At 49.7% G+C, this 23,181-nt stretch overlaps 1 protein-coding gene across 3 annotated transcripts in view; it reads right to left on the bottom strand.

Annotated features, from left to right (window-relative positions):
• Window positions 1-15,838, bottom strand: part of Slc12a8 (solute carrier family 12 member 8) — a 141,730-nt gene extending 125,892 nt beyond the window's left edge. Inside the window, exons 1-2 of one of the 3 annotated variants that reach the window (XM_060370278.1) lie at window positions 15,820-15,838; window positions 14,983-15,063 (exon numbers count right to left, since the gene is read on the bottom strand). In XM_060370278.1, the coding sequence (XP_060226261.1) occupies window positions 14,983-15,018 (36 nt within the window). In that variant the 5' untranslated portion in view covers window positions 15,019-15,063; window positions 15,820-15,838. Of the gene's footprint in view, window positions 1-14,982; window positions 15,288-15,819 lie in introns of those variants that run through there. The other 2 variants (XM_060370279.1, XM_060370276.1) reach the window with 2 other exon arrangements.
• Window positions 15,839-23,181: the final 7,343 nt, after the last annotated feature.

Raw genomic sequence — 23,181 nt, 5'->3', positions numbered from 1 at the left:
AGAATTGTTTCCTGAGAGTTGTCTTTGGACCTCCATATGTGTGCCATGGCATGCGTGCTCTCCCCTTCTCTGTCTCTCTCTCTCTCACACACACACCACACATATACACACACTCACAAATAATAAAACTTAATTTTAAAAGCTAGATGAGAGAAGGGGAAAGGCAGAAGGAAGAGTATAAAGGAGGAAAGGAGTGAGAGGGGGAGAAGAAGGGAAAGAAGCAAGAGATAAAGGAAAGGAGAGGGAGGGAGGAAGGGAGGGAGGGAGGGAAGGAGGGAGGGAGGAAGGGAAGGAGGGAAGGAGGGAGGGAGGGAGGGAGAAAAAGGTCTCAGGAGTCAATTAGGCTGGGGAAGCAGAGGCCCTGAGAGACTCTGGTCAGCACTGACTGCCGGTTCTCAGCTCGGCTGACGTCTGTGTTTATTCATTACTAATTCATCTGTCTTTCACAAACCACAAATTCAGAAGCTCCTCAAAGTCAAGGACTGATGTGGCTCAGAGCAAGGATCCTGCCACCGGAGGTTGTCCTTGAACAACGGTACCAAAGAACAGGGCTCGTGAACCCAGGATTGGTCACTAGGATCCCAGTCTCAAAATGGAGCACACAGCACAACTTCCTGTCTCTGCTTTTGTCAGCTTCCTGCCAGGGCCTGTTATGGCTCTATTATTATTAGGGACAGTAATAACAGAAGCCATCAGCAGTGGAAAGAGTTAACAATCTGCTTCCAAATCAGTGTTCCCCTTTAATCCTCACAGTCCTGGGAGACAGAGCCCAGGGAGACAGGCAGGTTGGAGCTGCCTACAGCTGAGAAGATACCCAGGTACCCAAGTCTTCCAGCTGGGGCTCTAATGGGGGTGTAACTTTACCCTATATCATACTTGCTAAAGGCAGTATGTCCTTTTCTTTCCTAAATGTGGGCCCTAATATGCTGGTCCTAACTCTGCCCATCTGGCCCACCCTGTGAATGCTTGTGTGACTGTTCATCTTCCACTCCGAAGGCCTTGGGAAGTTTCCCCTCACACACTAGTACATCACCCCGAAGAGTGATTTACATCTCTTGCAGGTTCAAACTCAGGACACTCCTTACCTTGAAAAAGGAAGCGCTTAGAGACAGCTATTACTGTGTTGGTGGTGAGGAACCTTCCGCCTCTTTTTACAAAATGATCAAAAGACTAGATCTATAAGGCTTCCTCCAGCCTGTTCACCAGAGCGTGGGCAGGAACTCCTCCTAGCTCTGACCATGGTTACAATTCCAGTGTTCTTAGAGAGGAATTCCCCCTAAAACCCAGTGATAGAGAAGATAGACAGACGGACAGAAAGCAAAAAGGAGAGGAGAATGAAAAGGAGACCCTTAGCATAAAATGTCAGTAAGTACCCACAGAGTCCCCAAGGAGTGTCACACGGCCCCCCACGTGCCCCTTAGGAACACTAGCATCAGCACCTAGTCCAGCCACACCACACATGCCAGGCCATTCCACCTCACGCGCCTGTCAGCGTTACTGTTTAGGAGGGTGTGGCCCAGACTAGTCAACCAGCACAGCGCCTGCCTGCGCAGGCATGGTGAGGGGCAGAGCCATGAGAGGAGAGCAGGATGTCCATCCTCCCCCCCTGCACATGTGACCCCTCCTCTTGCCTGGAGGAGGACACAAAGGATGAGAAAGGCGTCTGGGATGAGAGGCTCCAATTCTGGGCCATCTTTCCACGTGTCATGGGATGCTCTGATCCCAGATGTTGGCAACTGCCTTTAGAACATAGTTGCCCTTTGGACTATCAGTAATAATAATAATAATAATAATAATAATAATAAGAAGAAGAAGAAGAAGAAGAAGAAGAAGAAGAAAAAGAAGAATTTCATTCAGTGGTTCGTACCGACATGCACAGAAAGTAGCGAAAGGCTGATGGGCCCGGTACAGGGTCCACTGGGAAGCAGAGATGCTGGCTGAGCAGGATGGACCCAGAGAAGAGCAAGTCAGTCATTCTAGTTCCTTCTGCTGCTGCTGTGATAACCCTAACCAAACCAGCCTGGGCAGGAAAGGGTTTATTTCAGCTTACAGGTTACAAACTGAAGCAAGCAAAGGTCACGGGGGGGGGGGGGGGGGGGGGGAGGACACGACACCGCTTTCTGGCTTGTTTTCTCTGGCTTGCTCAACCACCTTTCTTTTCCAGCCCAGATCCAACTGCCTCGGGATGACACCACACACAGTGGGCTGGGCCTTCCTACACCAATTAGGAATTAAGAAAATGCCTTAAGGCACAAACACAGGCCTACTCGATCTGGGCAATTCTTCAGTTGAAGTTCCCTCTTCCCAGGTGACTCTGTGTCAAGATGACAGCCGAAACTAACTATCGGTCCCTCAGAAAGGGTACAGAAAAGGCTGCTTGGGCGTAGTGAGAATTTCGGTTTGTTAAAAAAAAACCCAGTTATGTTATGTGAGTACGCTCTGGTTTTAATCCCAGCTGTGGGATATGCGGCTGCTTCAGACTGTCCACAGCTTCTAACTATGATTTATCTCTGCTCTAGGAGGGGCGTGATTTTCCCCAGCTGTAGATAGTTTATGTTTGGAATGCTGAGGACTCAAGGGGGTATATATTTGAGACTCCTGGAGAGGGCCTTGGCAGCTACTGCTCCATGGCTGCGCCAATGCTGCCGCCACTGCCGCCAGCGCCCTGTTGCCCTGCTGCCCCCACTGCTGCTTTTGCTGGACCGCTGGGTTGCTGTCGGAGATATCCTGCCAACGAAGGTTAGACTTGCCCCAAGAAACTCTACGCCCCTAACCAGCATCAATCTAAAGAGGTTTATGCCGCCTTTCTCCTTTGACATTCATTCTCACCTATCTAGTTTTAGTGGGTTGGAAGGGATTGCAGTGCAGAAGGGTGGTAGATATAGGAACCCAATAAGTAGCCAAAAAAATCCAGCCATATTCAGGGAGTGGTGGGCTGTCACTCCCCTGAGGACCCTCAGCCCTCTGGGAAGCAGATGGGAATATGGTCTCTGGGGTGGGTCCACCTTGGGCTGCACACTGCCAGAGTTGTTCCCAAGCCCCGGGGTCGGGAAGCCAGACCCTGGGCTGGAGAGATGGCTCAGTGGTTAAGAACACTGGCTGCTCTTCCAGAGGTCCTGAGTTCAATTCCCAGCACCCACATGGTGGCTCCCAACCATCTATAATGAGATCTGGTGCCCTCTTCTAGCCTGCAGGGGTACATGCAGATAAAATGTTGTATACATAATAAATAAAGAAATGAAGGAAGAATAATAAATGAAGAGGTACCAGCAGCCAGGCCCTGGCCCTCTGCATTAAAGCTCTGTACCCAGTACTGAGATAACCATGGCTTTCAGTTCTGAGAGAGCAGTATTTCTCTGAAAGAGACATTCCCAACATGAGCTTGGAAGCACTCTCTTTCCTGTACCAGCAAGCTAAGCTAAGGAAGACACAACAGTTCTTCCAGAGGCAGCCACATGAATGCAGGCCCAGAACCCTTTTGCTCCTAAGCCAGGCCTTAACGAACACCTAACTGTGAGATAACACCTTGTCTCTCCTCTGGCAACTGGAGGAAAGGAAACAGGTCAGGAGTGGGTTAAAGCAGGACTCGACTCTGCCAGCTTCCCGGAGTCCTCCTGCGAAGACCAAGTGGGGCCCCAGGGATTATATCTGATACACAAGAACCTGCAGCTTGTTTTCCAAGAGCTGACTATTAATTGGCCACCAGAGAATATGCCCAAGATGCTGCTGACCGGTGATGCAATGGACTAGTTGGGGCACTTAGTTCCTTTACCCTGGAGCTGAACAGGCATCATGAGCTAGAGCACACAGGAAGTCCAGATAGCAGCACAACTGCATCATGACCACTGTGAGAGCTTTGTAGAGGTGGCCTAAACATGGATAAGGATTTTTTTTCAAACCCACTGAAGATGGGTGTGCCATCCGATCTGCAGTGGAGGACCAAGAATCTAACGGGAGCACTCCACTTCTGATGTGTCTGATTCAGGACAAAAACACCTGACCCAGACAGCTTACGGGAAATGGAATTTATTCTGGCTCATGGTTTTGGCCTAAATTTGCTGGGCCCACAGGCTCATGTGCTTGAAGAGGGTTTCTTAGCTGGCATGTGTAGTGGAAGGGAGTTGTCCACATCATGGCTGACCAGTGAAAGAGGAACTACAGGAAGAGGCCAGTGCAGGAGACACTATCCTAATGCCACCCCCACCCCCCAGTAAACTGCTTTCTAACGGGCCCTGCCCTCTATCTTTCACAACCTCTCAGCATTGCTGTTATACTGTGGGTCTGTCAAAGGGTCAATAGTCAATTGATTAGCTGAGAATACTTGTAATTGCCTCAGGAAACACCTTCACAGGCATACCCAGAGAAAGGCTTTTGTAATCTAGGCATTTCTCAATGCAATCAGATAGTCAAAACAGCATCTTAGGCCTAATAAGATGGCTCCCTAGATAAGGATTCGTGGTGCCAGGGCTACGGCCTGAACCTGATCCCCGAAACCCACAAGGTAGCAGGAGGAACCCAAAGCCCATGAGTTTTCCTGTGACCTCCACATGCACACTGTGTGCGCACACACACAAATAAACAAATAATCACCTCAGGTTCCAGCTAAGTGAAAAGATAGTAGTGAATTGTGTGAGGGCCTGGAACTAGAGTTAACAACTGGAAATTATTATTTTTAATATCTGTGTGTGTCAGAAGATAAGTACACAGGTATATGCCTATAAACTCATCTTCCCTCTCTCTCTAAGAAGCAAAGACATCCCAGTAGTAAATACCAAGCCTAGGACTCAGGTCTTCATTTCTAGATACCATTCTTAAAGAACCAGGGCTCTTTGGAAAAGTTGCCCATGCAAGACTGGAGTGAACAAACAAACAAACAAAACCCCCAAACAAAAAACTACAGGATGATTGTGCCAGAAAATAGGGAAGAAGGAGGGAAGGAAGAAAAGGATAGGGGTTGGGAGGGAGACAAAGGAATGTTAAAGGGACACAGGAGCTAGGTTGAAGGGACTTCCCTTGGCCATATGTGGCTCGGTGTGATTATCAAATTAAATGAACAATGCTATTAAGTAAATAGAATAACAATTTGTCTCCAGGGATAGAGGGACAGCTCACTGGGTAGAGAATTTGCCATGCAAGTAAGAGGATCTAAGTTCAAATCCCCTGGACCTGATCCGGAGCTGGTGGCAGCAGAATTCTGCAATCCCAGTACTTCCACAGTGAGATGGGGGCAAAGACACGAGCATCCAAAAAAAGAGCAAGGGCTGCAGTGTGCAGTGGTGAACAGTACAGCGAGCCTGTCTCAGACAACGTGGGAGGCCAGGAGAGACACACAGGCTGCCCTCCGCCCCACACAGGAACCACGACAAGCGTACACCCACATTCATTCTCACCCGAGAACGTGAACACACATGCAAAGATAAAAGAACTCTGAGGGCTGGAGAGACGCTCAACAGTAAAGGCCTTGGAGCATCTGAGGAAGACCAAGGTTCAAGTCTCAGCACCCACAGCAGGGGCGTCATCAGTGCTTGTAACTCAGTGCCCTCTCCTGACTCTACAGGCACTGTGCACACTTGGTACACACGCATAGGTGCGAACACTCACACACAAACACACACATGCATCCATGCACAGATATACTCGTACGTGCGAACATAAATAAAAATGTACAAACTAAAAAAGTGAAGAAACTTGAATCTATTCAGATATAAACAAATAAATTGAAATAAACAAGAAAAAGTCCTTTCCACCCCTTTCTTTTTCTTTTTTCTTTCTTTTTTTTTTTTTTTTTTGTCAGACAGTTTCATTATGTAACCGAGGCTGGCCTGAAACTTGTGATCCTCCTGCCTCAGCCTCAGAGTGCTGGGATTAAAGGTGTGCACCACCACCACCTGACTTAAACAGTCCTTTCTTACACTGAAAAGCAAGCTAAGGCATGGGGAGGGAAATATGGAATTAAAAACCTACCACCTGCAGCTAAGAAGTACCCAATCATCAGGGCTGTCGCTGGAAGGGGGAGGGGTCCTCAGAGCAGCCCTAGAACTGAGTTACCACCTTCACCATGTGGGGCCAGTGGGGTCAGCGCATACTTCCCTACTTCCCTAGGCAATGCCTGGAGAACACACCCACCTCGATGGGGGTCCTGTCGGTATGCGCAACTCGGACACCCAGCATGAGGGGCCAGGTCCCAAATTGTGGGACATTCCACAAGACAACCAGGCACATATTTCAGAACTGTCAGGCTCAGCTGGCCATGGTGCTGACTCATGCCTGTAATCCTGGCACTTTGGAGGCCAAAGCAGAAGGACCGTCCTCAGTTTGGTTACACAGTGAATTAAAAAAAAAAAAGAAAGAGAGAGAAGGAAGGAAAGAAAGAAAGAAGAAGGAAGGAAAGAAAGGAAGGAAGGAAGAAAAGAAAAATCAAGGTAAGGAGGGACAGAAAAATCTTGTATTGAATCTTGGGCCAGTGGGGACAGGGGAGTGGCAGCGGGAGGGGACTACAGACTAATCAGTGGAACAGCTGGTACCGTGGATTAGAAAATAGAACTGTATCATTGTTAAATTTTCTGATCTTGGTAACTTTACTATTTACTGAGAAAATTGGAAGAAAAAAAAAAGAAAATTGCTTTTTAAAGATTTATTTTAATTTTATGTGTTTGTGGAAAAGCGCGTATATGTGCATACGATGTGGGTGCAGGTACCCAAGGAGACCAGAAGAGGGCGTTGGATCCCACGAAACTGGAATTACGGGCACTCGTGAGCTTCTTGATGTGTGAGCTAGGAATCAAATGTGGGCCCTTCCCAACTCCAGAAAAAGAACATTCTTGTTCTCAAGGAATATACATGTACTTGTACACACACACACACACACACACACACACACACACACACACGAAGAAGAGAAAGGACTATCATAAGCAGAAGAGAAACCTCATAATAAAGCCAAATTGTAGCAAGTGGTGAGTTGAAACTGTACAGGTTTGTAGGGGTTTCATTGGGGAGTGTAGTGTGCACGCGAGTACTATCAAAATTTTTCTATGAATGTGAAAATTTAAGTTCCATCAAAATAAAGTATAAAAATAAGTTTTCACCGTATTACAGACATACTTCATATTGCTAAACTGCCCGGCACCCACATCAGCTGGCTCACAGCCACCTATAACTCCAGCTCCAGGAGAACCCACCTCTGGCCTCTACACACAGGCTCACATGTAACCAACCCCTGCACACACATACATACCATCACTAAACATTATACATGAAATAGTTTAATAATGGTTAAGATGGTAAACGCTATGTTACCTATTACTTACCGCAGGGAAACACTGGATAATAGTAAGTTCGGCGAATAAGGGCTCTCAGATATTTACTATAAATGAAATGGCCTCCTCGGCCTTGCGCCAGCAGGCCTGATGGCCTGAGTTTGATGGGGGGAAGGAGAGAACGGCTCCTGAAAAGCTGTCCTCTCACCTCTACACGCATGCTATGACTCCTGTGTGTACCCCCACCCTTAACAAATAAGTATAAACAACGATTCTTGAAGACTACAGGGGCCTTATAGTTAGCTTCAGCAGTCCGCTTTAGCCCAGCCAGCATTCTCTGCGGGCATCTCAATTGGTGTGAACGCCTGTGAGGCATTTCTTTTTTCTATCATTACTTGACTTAAAAGGGCCCATCCCATCATGGGGTAGGGGCCATCCCTAGGCCGGTGAGGCCGGATCAGAAGGGCAATAGCTGGGCAAGCCAGGAAGCAGTATTCCTCAGCTGGCTTCACGCTCCTGCCTTGAACTCCTGCCCTGGCTTCCCTTGATGGTGAACTGTAACCTGTGAGCTGTTTCCCCCCAGGCTGGTTTTGGTCGTGGTGTTTTTCACAGCAACGGAAAACCAAACCAGGACACTCTGCACACATGAGGGCGCAAGTTCAGATCCCAGGCAACCACCTGGGCCAGGCATGGTGGCATCCCGTCTGTAACTCTAGCACTGACGGGCAGATCCCAAGCTTGCTGCCCACCCAGTCTAGCTGAATTGGTGAGCTCCAGGTTCATCGTCTCAAAAATTAGATGGAAAACAGAAATCTAAGACACCTGACACTGGCCCCTGGGCTCCGTGCACACACAAACACACATACACACTCACTGAAAACCACAAAGCGTCAAGAACATTTTCTTATAGAGGCCAATATCTACCAATATTCATCACATTAAGAACTTGAGATGCTTAAGTATGTGTTTAACTCAACCACGTCAAAACGACAATCCAGCTAACAGAATTCAAAGTGCGAGGCCAGGCAGGGAAGAAGATGGGCAGGTGTGCCAAGGTCTTACTTTTCAGTATCAGGAAGCAATAAGTAAACTGATAGTAAATTAACACCCCCAGGAACTGAGGCATCAGTATTTCGTTTAAAGCGATCATGATAACCAGCAGAGAAAACGGAAACCAGAAAGCATTTGCAGTGGCTGGTGCTGGGGACCGGCAGGGGAGAGGGGGATTGACCCTGGCCCTGTGCCTGGGTATGCTCAAGAGCATCTTCCCGCACGCATCAAGTATGTCGAAAACACTTGGTTTTTATTTAAAGAATAAAATTACTACATATTAGAACTACTTTAAGCAGACCGGGGCTTTGCGATTTGATTTTGCTCAGCTGATGTGCGTGAGCTGTTTGCGGTACTCGGTGGATGGAGTCTCAGGGTCCTCCTTCCGAACAGCCTGCGCCCACGACTTCCGCGCCTTTTTGCAGCCAAACGAACTGCAATTTGCCATTGTTTCCCACTGCCTCGTTAACCAATAACCACGTACAATCAAAACGTTCTCAAACGAGCCGTGACGCCGGCTTCCTTTCGTTAAAAAGTTGTAAATAGGGGAAGTCATGTTAGAGCGGGGACACGGTTGTTTCCGGCTTGCAGAAGGGTGCCAGGTCTCCACGGCCCCTGGCCATTCGGTAAGCACCCGCCACCTGTACAACCGGGGACCGCGACCACGGGCGTGGCTTACCAGCCCGAGCGATTCAGAGGGGACCTAAACAGAACTTTCACAGAAATGAGAGGTTTGGGGCTTTTGTTCTGTTTGGTTTGTTGCTTTTTAATCCCACTATTCTTTGTCTTTTTTTTTTTTTGGGGGGGGCTGTGGCGGTGAAAAACACTCACCAAAATAAGGAAAATGTACATAAGGCCCGCCATGCTGGGATGGCCAGCACTGCCCTGTTCCACAGGCCAGCTTTCGGTCCCGGGTAGCGGGCCGACGTGGACCGTCAAGCAGTGAGTCTTGGGCTCACTGGCCAGGAGCACGCCCTCGGTGGTTGATGGTTAATCGTGACCGCTGACTTGGCTGGATCTAGAATCAGCCCTGGGGAGGTGCTTCCAGGACAGGTTAACTGAGGAAGACCCTCTCCCAGTGGAGGCAGAGGCGTTCTTAGCGGAGGCAGGGTCTTCCACCGTCACCCTGGATGAAGGGCTCTGAGGAAGACACAGGACCCTTCTCACCCCGCCCCCTCCTTAAGCCCCTCCCTCCAGGGGGCGGGGCCTCGCTTCCCTTCCCCCAGCCTGATCCTTATTTGACGCACCCGCTTTAGCTATCTTGGTCTCTGGGCCTCTTGGCCTGCGCTACCTTTCTTGTTCTCTGGCTCCTCCTTGCTCTCCCTCCTCCTCTCTCTCCTCATGGTTTAGCCGAGTCACCATAGTCAGCCTGGACTCTTTCCTCTGCCCGTTTTCTCCCTTGTATCTACAGTAAAAATCTAATTCATACATGAGTAGTCATGTCCTTCTCCTTTCTTTCTTTCGTTCATGAAAAGATATATTTAGGCCAGGAAAAGTAGAAAATGAAGCTGAAACTCAGATAGCTTCCCCTGTAGGAAGTCAGGCCACACTCTAAGCACCACCCTGTGGCACCTCGCTTAAATTACAAGAATAGTGCTTCAGCGTCATCAACGTCTAGACTTCCCCTTGCAAACTCCAATCTATCATATAGGGATAAGACAGATTTTTTTTTCTCCCTGCTTCTGGCCATGTATGCAATGTAACAAAAGGCAATGCAAATGTTTAAAGGTACCCAAGCAATCCATTCACAAGGAGCCATATCAAGTCCCGCTGGCTATCTTAGAGAGCAAGGGCTTACACAGGAATATATATGTCTTTCCTCTGCAAACCAGCCAGTCTACAGCCACAGTCACGACCTCCGGAACACCAAGCCAGTATTTCTTTGGACCTAAATCATCCCAGGGCCAGTTACTAGGCAACTAGAGAAAGCGCCTATAATACCGAGTCCAGAGACATTCTTCAGACTGGCCCATCCCAAACTATTCACTCTCCCCTGCCTTCCTGCCTTCCCGTTTCTGCAGAACCCCACTCCTACCCCACCCCGGTAAAAGCCTTAATCTTAGCTTCCTTTCACCCCTGACTTTAGCCACGTGACCAAACCTGATGCTTCCCTGGTGGACTGGCTAATGAGGACTCAGAGATGAGAGCAAAGCTTTTGTTTTTGTCTGTTTGTTATGATACTGACCAGCACCATGTGTGACAGGTAAAATGCTCCTTGGAGACTAGATCATCCTTGACTGTGTTAAAAAGTCATTAACTGGTTTCAGCTTAGCCCTACCACGTCTTGTCATGTGTTTGGGGGCAAATAATAATAATAAATAAAACTTTAAAAATGCCACCTCTGGGCTTGTTCTCTGACATGCTAAGCAAGGGGCTGGACCATAGAACCTCTGAGGGCCCCCATCTCCTGACTAGTTTGGCCTGATTCACCTCTTGTGCTGGCTAGTTTTCATATGAACCTGACAAAAGCTTAAGTCAGATAAAGAGGAGGAAATCCCAACTGAGGAAATGTATCCAAAAGTTCAGGCTGTAGGCAAGCCTATAGGGCATTTTCACAATCGGTGATTGCTGTGGGAGGGCTGAATCCATTGTGGGTGGTGCCATCCCTGGGCTGGTGGTCCTGGGCTCTATGAGAAAGCAGGCTGAGCAAGCCACGGGGAGCAAGCCAGTGAGCAGCACCCCTCCATGGCCTCTGCATCAGCTCCTGCCTCCAGGTTCCTGCCCTGTTTGAGTTCCTGGCCTGACTGTCTCAGATGATGAGCTGTGAAGCAGAAATGTAAGCAAAATAAACCCTCTCCTCCCCACGTTGCTTTTGGTCATGGAGTTTCATCACAGCAACAGTAATCCTGCTCGAGACGCCTCCCTTATTGGCACCACCTTCCGGCTCACCCCTGTGCTCAAAGTTGACCAGACTTTCTTTCTATTACTGGTCAAGCTAATTTCGGTGGAATTGACATGACAGAAGGAGGGCTACAAGTCAGCGTTGCTGGAAAACTGGCAGAGCTGACAGGGCCAGGGGTGTCCACAGGCTGGGACCCAGGCAGGCTCAGTCACCGGGAAGCACTCTCTGCCTTGTACCCCTCTGGATCTGTCCTTTTCCGCCTGACTTCGCTGTGCTAAACCATGCGTTCATTTGCCAGCTGGTCCTTGCGTTGTCTGTTCAGCTGCCCTCCCCCCTTCCCGGGGACTGAATGCAGCCTCCCCACCTTAGCTCTACAAACGCTGGATGCTTCCTGTGAACCAAGTCCCAGGTGACAATTTACACGAGTTATCTTCTTTAACCTCTAGAGTAGGCCCAGCCATTGTAGCCATGTCAGAGGTGAGGAAAGAGGCTCAGGGAAGTAAGAAGCTTGCCCAAACTCACCAAGAGCAGGGTCAAGACTGAAGGGTTTTGCACAGCTGCACTAGCCGTCTCCCTACTGGGCTCTGCCTATTTAATCCCGTGCTATACAGGCCCCAGAGCCCTTCACAGAATTCCCAACCGCGGTGGCTGGAGCAGAGGTTACAGAAAGGTTCACGGATGTCTACTGTGGGCCAGCCGCTCCCAGAGTTCAACTTCAAAAGCATTAGCTACCTTGCTACTGTCCGTCTCCCACAGGGGTCCTTGATTTACTGTCTGACACCCTCTGGCTCCCAGAGACTCCCTTGATTTACCATCTGGATGGAGTTATTCATGAATTCAGAGTAGAAGGCACACACCCAAAAAGACGAAAGGTCGGCCTTTCGCACCAGACGTGCCTGCACTCGAAGAATTCTGGTTCTTGTCAATCAAACCAAAGCAATTGGATCCATCCCAGAATGTAAAGATAAAGCACATTAAGTGCTTAGAATAAGAAAGTGCCCACTAACTGGTGTCTACCGCAATTCTCTTCCTATCTCATTGAGGCTGTGTTTTCCAAATTTACCACTAAGCTCTATTATTATCAACACTTCAGGACCTGAGACAAATGACAGTTTATCTAATCCCAGACATACAATCAGCATGGGTGACCGTTGCCTATACTCCGAGCGTGATACCAAGTGCTGAGAATGCCCTTGAACTCTGCCAAGGAAAGAGACAGAAACAGCTCATTGCCATGCTACACTGCCAGGTACAATGGGAGGGGCAGGCTGGTCCTCTCTCAGTGGGTCTGAGGGCCAAGGCAAAAAGTTTAAACTGGAAATGGAGGTTAGAGGAGCTACTGAAAGGCTTTCAGGAGAGGAGTCAAATGCACAGGGCAGTGCTGTGGAAGGAACCGCTTCCCAACAAAAGAGAAAGATGTAAGGAAGGCATTAACAGCCCAGTCAAGGAATGGTACCCTGGACAAGACAGTGCAGGAGAGAGGCAGAAGCAGGGGTGGGGGTGGGGTGGAGGGCTGGGTAAATGGAGGTAAGAGCTTGTGCTGCTCTTGCAGAGGAGTTTGGTCCCCTGTACTCATAGAATCTGTAACTGCAGTCCCTGGGGACCCAACACCCCCTACTGGCCTCAGCCAGCACTGCACTCACGTGCACAGACGCAAACACAAGACACAAACATAATTCAAATAAACTTCATTAAAAGTGATGGACTTCAGTGTTTCTATGATGCGAACACCACAGGCGTAGATGTTTAGGAAGAGAACATGACAGGAAGGCCAGCTTAGAAGCAGACGTTCTCTTGAGGAACGGAACTTAAAGCGATTGACTTGGTGCTGCAGTTGCCTGTTGTTTGTTCATTTGGTCAGTCAACTGGCATTCACTGTCCACCTAAATGCCAGGCACTGCCTAGGTACTGGGAGGGTTCCAACGGGAACCAGTCTGGTGAGGAACAATCGCTAAGAGCAGGGGAAGGTACACACACTGGGAAACTGTGCAGTCTCCCTGAGAGGTGGAGTGTGAAGAGGAAGATGCTAGAACTGCAGGCCATGTCAGGCCGGGCACGGCCTAGAGTAAGGGCTCCCGGCTTAGTGGTGGATACAGGAGCCGCTGAAAGTTTAAGCAGGGGAGAGAGGATGAGAGCTAAACCTGATTGGTCAGATTCCCGAATACAGGTCACCTTCTTCGCTTCTCCTTTTAGAACCCACCCGGGGTTCTTTTTCATGACCATCACAGTGTCTGCTATTAAGAACAGCCCATGAACAAATGTTGAGAAAAATCACATAGCCCTATCCCACCCTGCCCCAGCTTTAAAAATACCGTATTGCTATGGAGTCCAATCTGAATGTGGGCTCAAAAAATCTTTCTGCCTTAGTTCCCAGAATGCTTGGGTTACAGACCTCAGGCACCAGGCCCGGCACATGTCGGGTCTTACCACACTGAGAATACGCAGGGGAACTATGGGAGAGACTGGGCGAAGCACATCCGTATTTGACCCTTGACAAATGAAGGTCTCTGAGGTCCAGTGAGATGACTCCGGGCGTAAAAGAGCATGCTTCCAAGACCGACCCACATGGCAGGAGAGCCCTGACTTCCGCCAGCTCTCTCCTGACCTCCGCACTCATGCTGTGGCATGTGCACACATAAATAAATACATGGATAAATTGTAATTAAGAAAGGAAGGAAGGAAGGAAGGAAGGAAGGAAGGAAGGAAGGTAGAAAGGAAGGAAGAAAGAAAGAAAGAAAGAAACTCTCTAAGTTCTCCAACCACACCAAGAAGATGGCCCAAGGCCTCTTTGCCCAGGAATCGATAGCTCTAGCCAAGAGTGGTTATCATTTTCTATTTCGTTTGGTTTTGTGGCAGTGTGATGGATGGAAGCCAGGACGTTACACTGAGCAAGTGCTGTACCGTGAGGGGCACCCCGGCCTGTGATGAAATAGCAATTCTAAGTTCCTAGTCATTCATTTCTAAGCAGCTTGACCGTTCCTAGGGCTAAGTGTGAGGATTTCTAGTAAGTGCCAAGGTCGGAGAAATAAATTCTGCACCTGATGAGGCAGAGGGGGCAGTCTATTTTAATGAGCAGGCAGAATCCTGTGCATATGAAAAGAAGGTTAACATCTGGTTTGGATTCCCTACCGCCTCCTGACTCTTGGCTCTAGACCCTGCTCTTGCTATGTGAAGGGGCTCTGAGTTGGTTTCTCTCACCTTCTGAAGGGCTTCTTCCCCTCTCATAAAGCAGGAACACCTCCCTGCCTCTCTCTACAAAGCATCCGTGAAAGGGGGGGGGGGGCAGTGAAACACCCAGGTGAGTGAAAAGGGATGACAGAGACCCTGTAAGCAGGCAGGTGTGGGCTTTTCATTTCTTACAGGCTCAGTACTTCCGTTCCATATCGACAACACATGGGATATTTCCTATAACTAATAACCAGCAAGAAGGACTTAATAAAAAACAAAATCAGCAGACATCAGGAAGCTCAGAGACCACCCCCCGACTTATGCAAATCTTATGCAAATAAACTTACCTTCTCACCCGGGTCTGATTCGATATTAAAAGTTCACATCTTCCGAAGTCTCTGCCCCATTCGTGGCAGATTTCCCACGATGGGGTGGAGGGTGGAGGGTGGAGAGTGGCGGGCCCAGCGCATTACAAATAATGCCCAAGGAGACTTTCTGCCCATGGCGCAAGGTTGTCTGTAGCGTTTTGCAATGCCTAAGTGAACTTCCGAGGTAACTGCTTTGAAAATACTGCTCTGCCACGGCCCCCCTCTGCTCCTTGTCTGATGGTACCTGGCTGGCATGCCTCTGGCAGCTCCATCACCACTCCTGCACCTGGCTTACCTCATGGAAGAGTTCCTGGGGAGACCTCTGAACCATTCTCCAGGAAGTGAGGTCCAGGGACTCCAGGCTGGGGGCACCGCTCTGGAAAGCAAACATGACTCTTGGTCGGGCCAGCTCCTCCCTCCCTTGCGGGCTCGTCTGTCCGGCCTTCCTCGGCACTAAGTGAAGCCCCAGGTTAAGTAGCAACCTTGTTGGTCCCATCTGGGGACTGCTCCCCATGGTCCCTTTAGTGCCCCATTCGTGGTCCAGAGCCTCCCTGCTGCTTTTTCCTGCTGTCCTGAAGCCACAGGAACCCCTACAGCTCACTCACTCCTGCAAGATCGGCCGTGGGGTTAAACGAGGTCCAGCCTGACCATTCGGCTGCCCAGCCCTTAAGGACACAGCCTCAGAGCCCCCCACGGGAACCCTTCGTTCAGAGCAAGGGCATGGCCGCCCCTCTGGAACCTGTGCCTGGTGGTGAGGGCAGGAAGAATGGACCAGAGGCAGAGCAGGAGCGGGAGGCTTGGAGGGTGTCCTGAGAATCCCCCCAGCCTGGCCAGAATAGGGCAGGTGAGAACAAGACGCCAGGACTGCGCAGTTCTGGCCCATGAAGAAGAAAAGGAGGGAGAGAGAAGGGCTGGGGTGACCACCCCTCATCCCGCTCGGAGAAGATTCCACAGACTCGAGCCGAAGAGCGGGGAGGAACAGGGGAAGGTTCCCGTCGAGGGCTGGGTGTGGGGACGCGTCACCCCCAAGACATCGGGGGGGGGGCTGCGGGGTGAGGCCCTGGACGCCGGGGTCAGGGCCTCACGACCCCGACCGCCCTCCCCCTCCGCAGAGCGGCGCCCGCACCCTCACCTGTCCGGCCGCGGCTCCGGAGGCCACGCCCGCCCCGCCCCGCCACGTGGCCGCGCTCCGGGCCACCTGCTCCGGGCCACCCACCCCGAGGCCCCCGCGACCCCGCCCCGGCGCCCCGGCCAGCGCCGGAGCATCTGCACCCGAGGCAGGAGGGCGCCCGGGCGTGCGGGGCGGCCGGGGGCTGACCCTCAGCTCCTCAGCAGGGACCACCGAGCCGCCCACCCTCGGGGTGAAGTAAGGTTTCCGGGGGGGGGGGGCTCGGGTTGCCAGGAGGAGGAAGGAATCAAAAGACAGAGAGATTAAATTATCTCCATTTTTTCCCATCTGGCATAGTTCCCGAACCCTAAATAACCTCCTAGGCTTTCCATGTGGGCCTCTGAGAAACGGGAGGGCGGCTGGGAGTGCTTCCCACGCCCACAGGCCTTTGTGTGGAATCCCTAAAAATAGAGGCTGTTCTTTTTACAACAAAAGGGAAGGCAGAGGCCCCGGGAACGCCGGTGGCGCCCTGTCGTCTCTTTGCTGCCCCAGCGAAGTGGCTCCTGCGAAGGTGTCTTATGTAAAGTTTGCCATCAGATCCGTTTTAACTGTTCGGTTCAGTGTGCTTAATCTCGCTCCCAGAGTTGCGCGGCCACCCAGCCTCACTACGTCCAAAACGGTTTTCATCACCCCCCACAGAAGACGTCCCCCTCACCCCACCCACGCTGCACCCCATGCACTTTCTGTCTTTTCGTCTACCCTGGATATAGCTCGCCTCTAAATGGAATGGTGCAATATTTATTTATCATTTGGGGCCTGGCTTTTTCACACTTGAGCACCACGTCCCCAGAGTCCATTCTGTGTCGTGTGCGTTGGCACTTCACCGCAAGCGAATGGGTTTTCATCTGTTTGTGGAGTTTCCTTTTCGTTTTTTGTTTGTTTGTTTGTTTTTTGGCCTTACAGTGCTGGGAGTAGAACCCAGGGCTTGTCCGAGCTGGGCTCTGTTTACAGAGTTCTACCCCTGACAGGCTATACCCCCAGCTTGCAGAGGAGTTTTAATAACCCATTTCTGCAAGAAGCAAGACCCCAGGATGCACCACAGATTAGCCGTCTATGAGAAGAGGGTGGACAGACAGTATGACATATTACTGACACCCACCACATGGCCATCTAGTTACTGCATGGCCAGGAAAGCCGTCTTCCTCACTTTTTGGGTGATACAGGGCACTTTTCTTTAATGTTGCCTTTAACTAGGTAATTAGGTTCCTGTTTGCTGTCTGTTTCCGGGGAGCCTAAGGGAAAGCATCAGCTTGAATTTTGAGAAATCTACATTTAGGCTCACATCCACCTGAGTTTACCACACGAGAAAAGGAAACACACCCTCTTTGTAACCACTGCTTCCTGCAGTAAGCCCTTTTCTAAATAAATAAAAGTTTCCTTCAGGGCTGGAGAGATGGCTCAGCGGTTAAGAGCACCGTCTGCTCTTCCTAATAGGTCCTGAGTTCAATTCCTGGCAACCACATGGTGGCTCACAACCATCTGTAATGTGAACTAATTCCATCTTCTGGCAGGTGTAAATGTAGATTAGAACACTCATATACATAAAATAAACAAATCTTTAAAAGAAAAGTTTCTTTCAGAGCGTGTTAAGTTCTGCTAAAGTGTTTGATAATCTTCTTAACCGGCGATTTGGAGCAGCTCTCAGCTGGGGCTGGGAGAGAGACACAGAGACACATACACACAGAGAGAAATGCATACAGAGAAAGAAGGAAGAGGGAGGAGAAGAGGAGAGATACAGAGAGAGGAGAGTGAGAAGAGAGGAGAACCAAAATATCTGGGTTATATAGTGAAGGCGGGGGGAAGGGGGAAGCCCCTGCCTCTGGGCTGAAGAGTTCAGAGTAGAGGGCAGGGCATGCCAGCCATGCCCTGCAGCAGGTAGCAACTGAGGGATGCTGGGAGAGCCTGGAGCTGCTTAGCCCAGGCCTGAAGCACAACATTGCTCATGTCTCTTTTTTCGTTTTAAGGACAAAAAGAAAAACTCAGTTGTTTGCAAAGAAAAAGTATGCCCTGCTTCATGTCAACTTAACTTATAACCTAAAGGAAAAATCAACAAACAAACAAACAAACAAACAAACAACAAAACCCAAAACCCTGGGAGCAGATGGCGCCTGTCTTTAATCCCAGCACTCCGGAGCCACCTAGTCTACAAATCAGTCCCAGGGCAGCCAGGGCTATTACATAGATAAACCCTGTCTCAAAAAAACCAACCCAAACAATCAAACAAACATCAAAATCCCCAAAACTGTTGTGCCAAAAAAAAAAAAAAAAAATAGCATCTTGCATATTCTTAGAATGAAACATCTCCATTTCTAAGCTATCACAGTGTGTGCCTATGAGAAGGGTGTCCATTGTATCATTAACTTGTAATAGTTGGAAAAAATGAGAAGCTAAAGTCCATTAGCAGAAGATTGATTAATTCAGGACAGAGCCACAGGAGGACAGACAGAGTTTGAAATCCGGGGCTTTTCCGTGGACTGCCACTGAGCTCGGCCCATCACATAATAAATAAAAACAGCAAGTTGCAGGACATGAGCAGTGTGCTATAATCTGTATGCCTATCGGTGTATGCTCTGCACACAAAACACCATCCATCTATTGCGTCTCTCTCTAGAGAGAGAGGAGCCAAGATAGTAAAATAGGAGAGGAAACCCACTTTGGTGGATAAATCTGGAGTTTTCTTGACTTCTTTTTTTTTTTTTTTCTTCCAAGTACCTGTAACTTTAGACTCTGAAGGAGGAAAACGAGTAAGAAAGCTAAAAAGACACAATGTAGGGAGGATTGTATTTTCCCAAGATGGCTGCACTCATGCATGCCATCCCCCCTGCTTTTCTTGAAATAGGAAACGAGATTCCCTCAGGAGATGGCTCTTCGTTCTCATTGACCTGAGCAGCTTTGGCAAGTTCCTCAGCTGACAGAAGGAATGGAAGAAGTAACGCCGGCTTCCCAGGCTAAGGAAGGCAACAGGTGCTCTGGCTCGTCACCCTTAGGCTCCTCACACTTGAGGTTCAGAGCCCATGTTGTGGGAGAAAGCTGGCTAAATGTTGTCCCTGAAAGAGGTAGTATGCTACAAGGTAATATTTAGCTGGTCGTGGAAATACATTTTTCAAGGGTGAGTGTGTATGTGTGTGTGTGCCTGTGTGTGTGTATGTGTATACATGTGTGCGAGTACCCTTGAAGGCTACAGGGTGCTGGAAGTCCTGAAGCTGAAGTTACAGGTGGTTGGGAGTCACCTACGTGGGTGCTAGGAACCAAACTCAGGTCCTCTGCAGGGGCAGTAATATGGCCTCAACTGCTGAGCCACCTCTCCAGCCGCTAGCCCTGCATTTGCATTTTCTGAGACAGCCTCTCACTCTGGATAGTCCATGCTGACCCAGAACTCAATATACAGCCTAGCCTGGCCTCAAAACTCTCAGCAATTCTTCTGCCTTAGTTGGGATTACACCTGTGCAGCCACCCTGCCTGGTTCCTTTCTGGAGTTTGAACTCCTTCAGTTCCTGGGTAAGCCCCCGGGAGGGACACCTGTCAGAAGCACTGCCGCCCAGCAGTCCTGGGAGTGGGACGGAGGAGAAGTTGCTGGGTCTCAGAGTAGAGGCAGGCTCCTGAGGAGCACAGGACCCTGCGGCTTCTGGGGAGGGCCGAGTACAGAGGGCGGGGCCCCTCCTCTCAGCTCCTGTCTGGCAGGTTTCTCATCCAGGATCTGAGGCATTTGTTGACTCCGGGGGTTTACCTCGCAGCAAGAGAAAGTCATTCTCCTGGTACCGGCCACCTGCCACCTGTCCCAGGCCAGGGCCTAGAAGCCCGAGAGAGCACATGATGCAGAGGTCCTGTTTGTTTTCTGACGGCAGCGGCAGCCTTTCCGGATGGCAACAGCACTGACTGGCATTCTGTATCTCCTTAAAGGTCACACACAGAAGCCCCACTGGCAGACCTGTAAGGATTATGGGCCTGTGTTGCTGGGGGCTGAAATCCAGATCGGTTGGCCTGCTGTTTTCAGACCTTAGGCTGCTTCCTTTCTTTCGAAAGCCGTACCTCCTGATGCTGTCAGCTCAGAATCCCAAACTCGGAGGGGATGTCTTTGCGCCCTCACATTAACTCTAGTGCCTGGACCCTCCCTCTCTGTCACACCCACCAAATACCTGTGTGTCATCAGCCACGGGGGACCGACACAGAACAGGCACAGGAGTAAGAGCGCTCCGAACAGCTGCGGCAGACAGACATTACTCAAGTTCTCCCAATGAGAAGCACTGCAACTGTAGACAGCTAACCAGGCTGGGAAACCTACACGGTGGTGGGAACTCGTATGTGGCTGAAGTGATCTCATCGGTCAAACCAGGGCGAGCTCTTCCGAGGATCCGGAAGGAAGACAGGCTGGAGAGGGGAGTCCTAGCACAGTGTGGAGAGAAAACAGTATTTGCAGCATGAGGAGCTGTGACCAAGCACAGGCAATCAGCAGGGAGACAGAGGGTGCTGCCAGGGGCTCAGACAAACCGCAGGATCAACGCAAGGAGCACAGCCCAGTCCTTCCAGACAGAGCTGCGAAGCTTCTGAGAGAAAGGCTTTTCCGTGGCCCATCTGGGACAAGGACTGGAGGCCGGCAAGTGTGGGCGTGCAGGAACGTGCAGGAACCCAGGTAAGCCTGGGACGGCTGGGGCTGTGGTGGTGGTAAAGGGAAGTGGAGCTCCAAAGGGTTAAAGCAGCATTCACAAGCCTGTCCCACCGTGGCTGTAGAATAGGAGCACATAGAGCCAAAGCCAGCGTGGAGCCCCTTATCCCTTTGTAGCTGGGAAAGGGCTGGGATCACAGCGCCATTGCTGGAGGCCTGGCCATCCTAGACTCTACTCACTCCACTTTAAGGATGCTCCACTCAGCCGGAGGGTGCCAAAAGGAAGGAAGTGCCTGTGAGGGCTCTTTGTCCTGGCCTGCTACTCTGTCCCTTTTCCAACTAAGGTTTGGGAAACAGGCCCAACAGGTTTTAAGAAGGTCCTTTATTTCCCAGTAACCTTGGGATTCTATTTTCTTACTTGTGACAGAGTCTCACTCTGTAGTCTAGGCTGGCCTTGAACTCAAAATGGTTAGCCTCAGCCTCAAGAATCCTGGGATTACAGGTACAATCCACTTCTGTCTGACCCCTGGATACTTGCATCTCCTTTGGGAATCCCGTTTAGAAGCTTGCATTAAGTGCACAATTCTAGCACTTCTACCTGATCATAGCCTTGCCATAATGCCACTTCTGGTGAAACGGCACCCTTCAAACCTTCTCTACCATGCAAATGCCACACACACACACACACACACACACACACACACACACACACGCACGCACACGTACCAAATGAATTCTCTCCCCAGCCTCAGAATCATTTCTATTTTAACCTGCTTTTTGAAATCTGTTCCTGAATAGAAGTTAAGCGCCAACAACTCTGCAGTACACTTGTTGGCAAACACAAGTTGTAACTGTTGTTCTCACAGAAGTGGCACCGCTCTTGCCCATGGCATCTGCCAGTTCCTTTTGGGCTGGTCATTCTTGAATTCATTCTACCTTCAGTCTTTTGAAGGACAGTGGAGGTGGAGTATACAGAATTCCTGGGACAAGATATATTTGGAATATTTTTGTAACCGTAAACATCTTAGGGACAGGGCTCATCTCAGCACGAGGAGCTTGAAGGCAACTTTATACATCCTTAGTGTGCCTGCATCTTGTCAACAATTCATCAGTAAGGTGTTGAATTCTCTATTTCTAAGGCTTTGGGGCCCCAAGCCTTGGACTTAGGGGTGTTTCTTTATGGATGAAAGCTGTTCAACTTGCATGGTCTACCAGTCGGAACTTCCTAATGCCATGCTTCACATAAAAAGAGGCTACCAGCATTTGCCCAGGTAGGCTCTTGCCTCTCACACGTGACTCTAATATACTTACTGTTATAGTTTACACGTTTCTGCCTCAAATAAATGGATGGCAAAACAGGCTATCAACGGTATAGACGGAATCCAGTGAGTATCAGAAAAGTTAAGTGGCTTTGACAAGTTTGTTTAGCAAGATCAAAGACTAACTCGTGAAGATTCTTTGACTCTCAAGTCCCATCCCACTTCCTTTTTGCCCATACATCCTGGAGGGCACGGGCAAACCACATCCCACTGTTTCACCCCGGTCTTCAACAAGTCACACGTGAGACTGGCTCATTTAAAGCCGCCTCACTATCACTGTTCACACTGCATGAAGCACTTCCTAAATAATACACTCTTTGTCTGTTTTACAAACTGTTTTACCCTTATGCTTCGAGCACTAGCATCTGCTCTCAAACCAAGAGGGCCAGCTGGATGCTACTCCAGCTCTCCCTGACATCTGAGAGGCCCTCACTTGCCTGCCCTGTTTACTTTGCCCGTCATTTTATTCTGTGCTCTAGCAACTGGCTTAAGCCTCATTCTTCTGCTTAAGCAATGGTATGGCAGCTCCCACAGGCAGAGACCACCATACGTGAGGTCTGAGTTTACAGGCGCTCAAAGACCTTGAAGAAAATGTGAGTGCTCTACGCACAACCGTGGTTTGGGAGGAACCTGCAGCAGTGAGCTCAGAACACTGAACAGAAAAGCCTTAGCTCTGTAGCGGCTGCCTGCCAGCACCGGCTTCCATTGTCCTAGTTAAAAGGTGATCCTCCGCTTCACCCTCGTTTGTACATCATAGAGATCCATTACCCAGGCCTGTAACAGGCCAGTGCCTTCAGACTACCTTCCCAGCTGTACACTCCAGGCTTGAATATTACCCATAAATCTGGTCATTTCCACAGGGGATACCTTTTGACAATGTTCTCTATTTCCCCCATCTTCTGGGGCTGGTTATTGAACTGAAATTTTCTTAGAAAATCGCACTGAAACATAGAATAACCATACTTTCCCACTTACCCATGGATTAAGGAATGTAATCTCAAGTGTGCAGCACAGTTCCATCGCATCTTTAAACTTGGGTGTTTGCTTTAATCCTATAAATCATCTGTAGCTGACACCACTAACGATGCTTTCAGATTAAGATGACAGTAGCCACGCTGGAGCAATGGCTCTGTGGTTAAGCGCACTGGCTGCTCTGCCAGAGGACCCAGCTTCGATTCCCAGCACCCACATGGCAGCTCACAACCCCTTGTAACTCCAGTTCCAAAGCATCTGAGGTCCTCTTCTGAAACCCCCCAGCAATACACTCATACTGGTGCAGACATACATGCAGTTGAAACACATAAAATAAGTCTTTAAAAAAAAAAAAAACCCAAAAACGAGAGATTACTAGCTTCCGCCATCTATCATTTGCACTTAGCCGTGTCTGGTAAGTAGGTGATCAGT

Source organism: Meriones unguiculatus, chromosome 17, assembly GCF_030254825.1.
Source record: "Meriones unguiculatus strain TT.TT164.6M chromosome 17, Bangor_MerUng_6.1, whole genome shotgun sequence".
Taxonomy (NCBI): domain Eukaryota; kingdom Metazoa; phylum Chordata; class Mammalia; order Rodentia; family Muridae; genus Meriones; species Meriones unguiculatus.
Note: the sequence above shows the minus strand (reverse complement) of the source record. Positions and strands in the feature narration are given on the sequence as shown.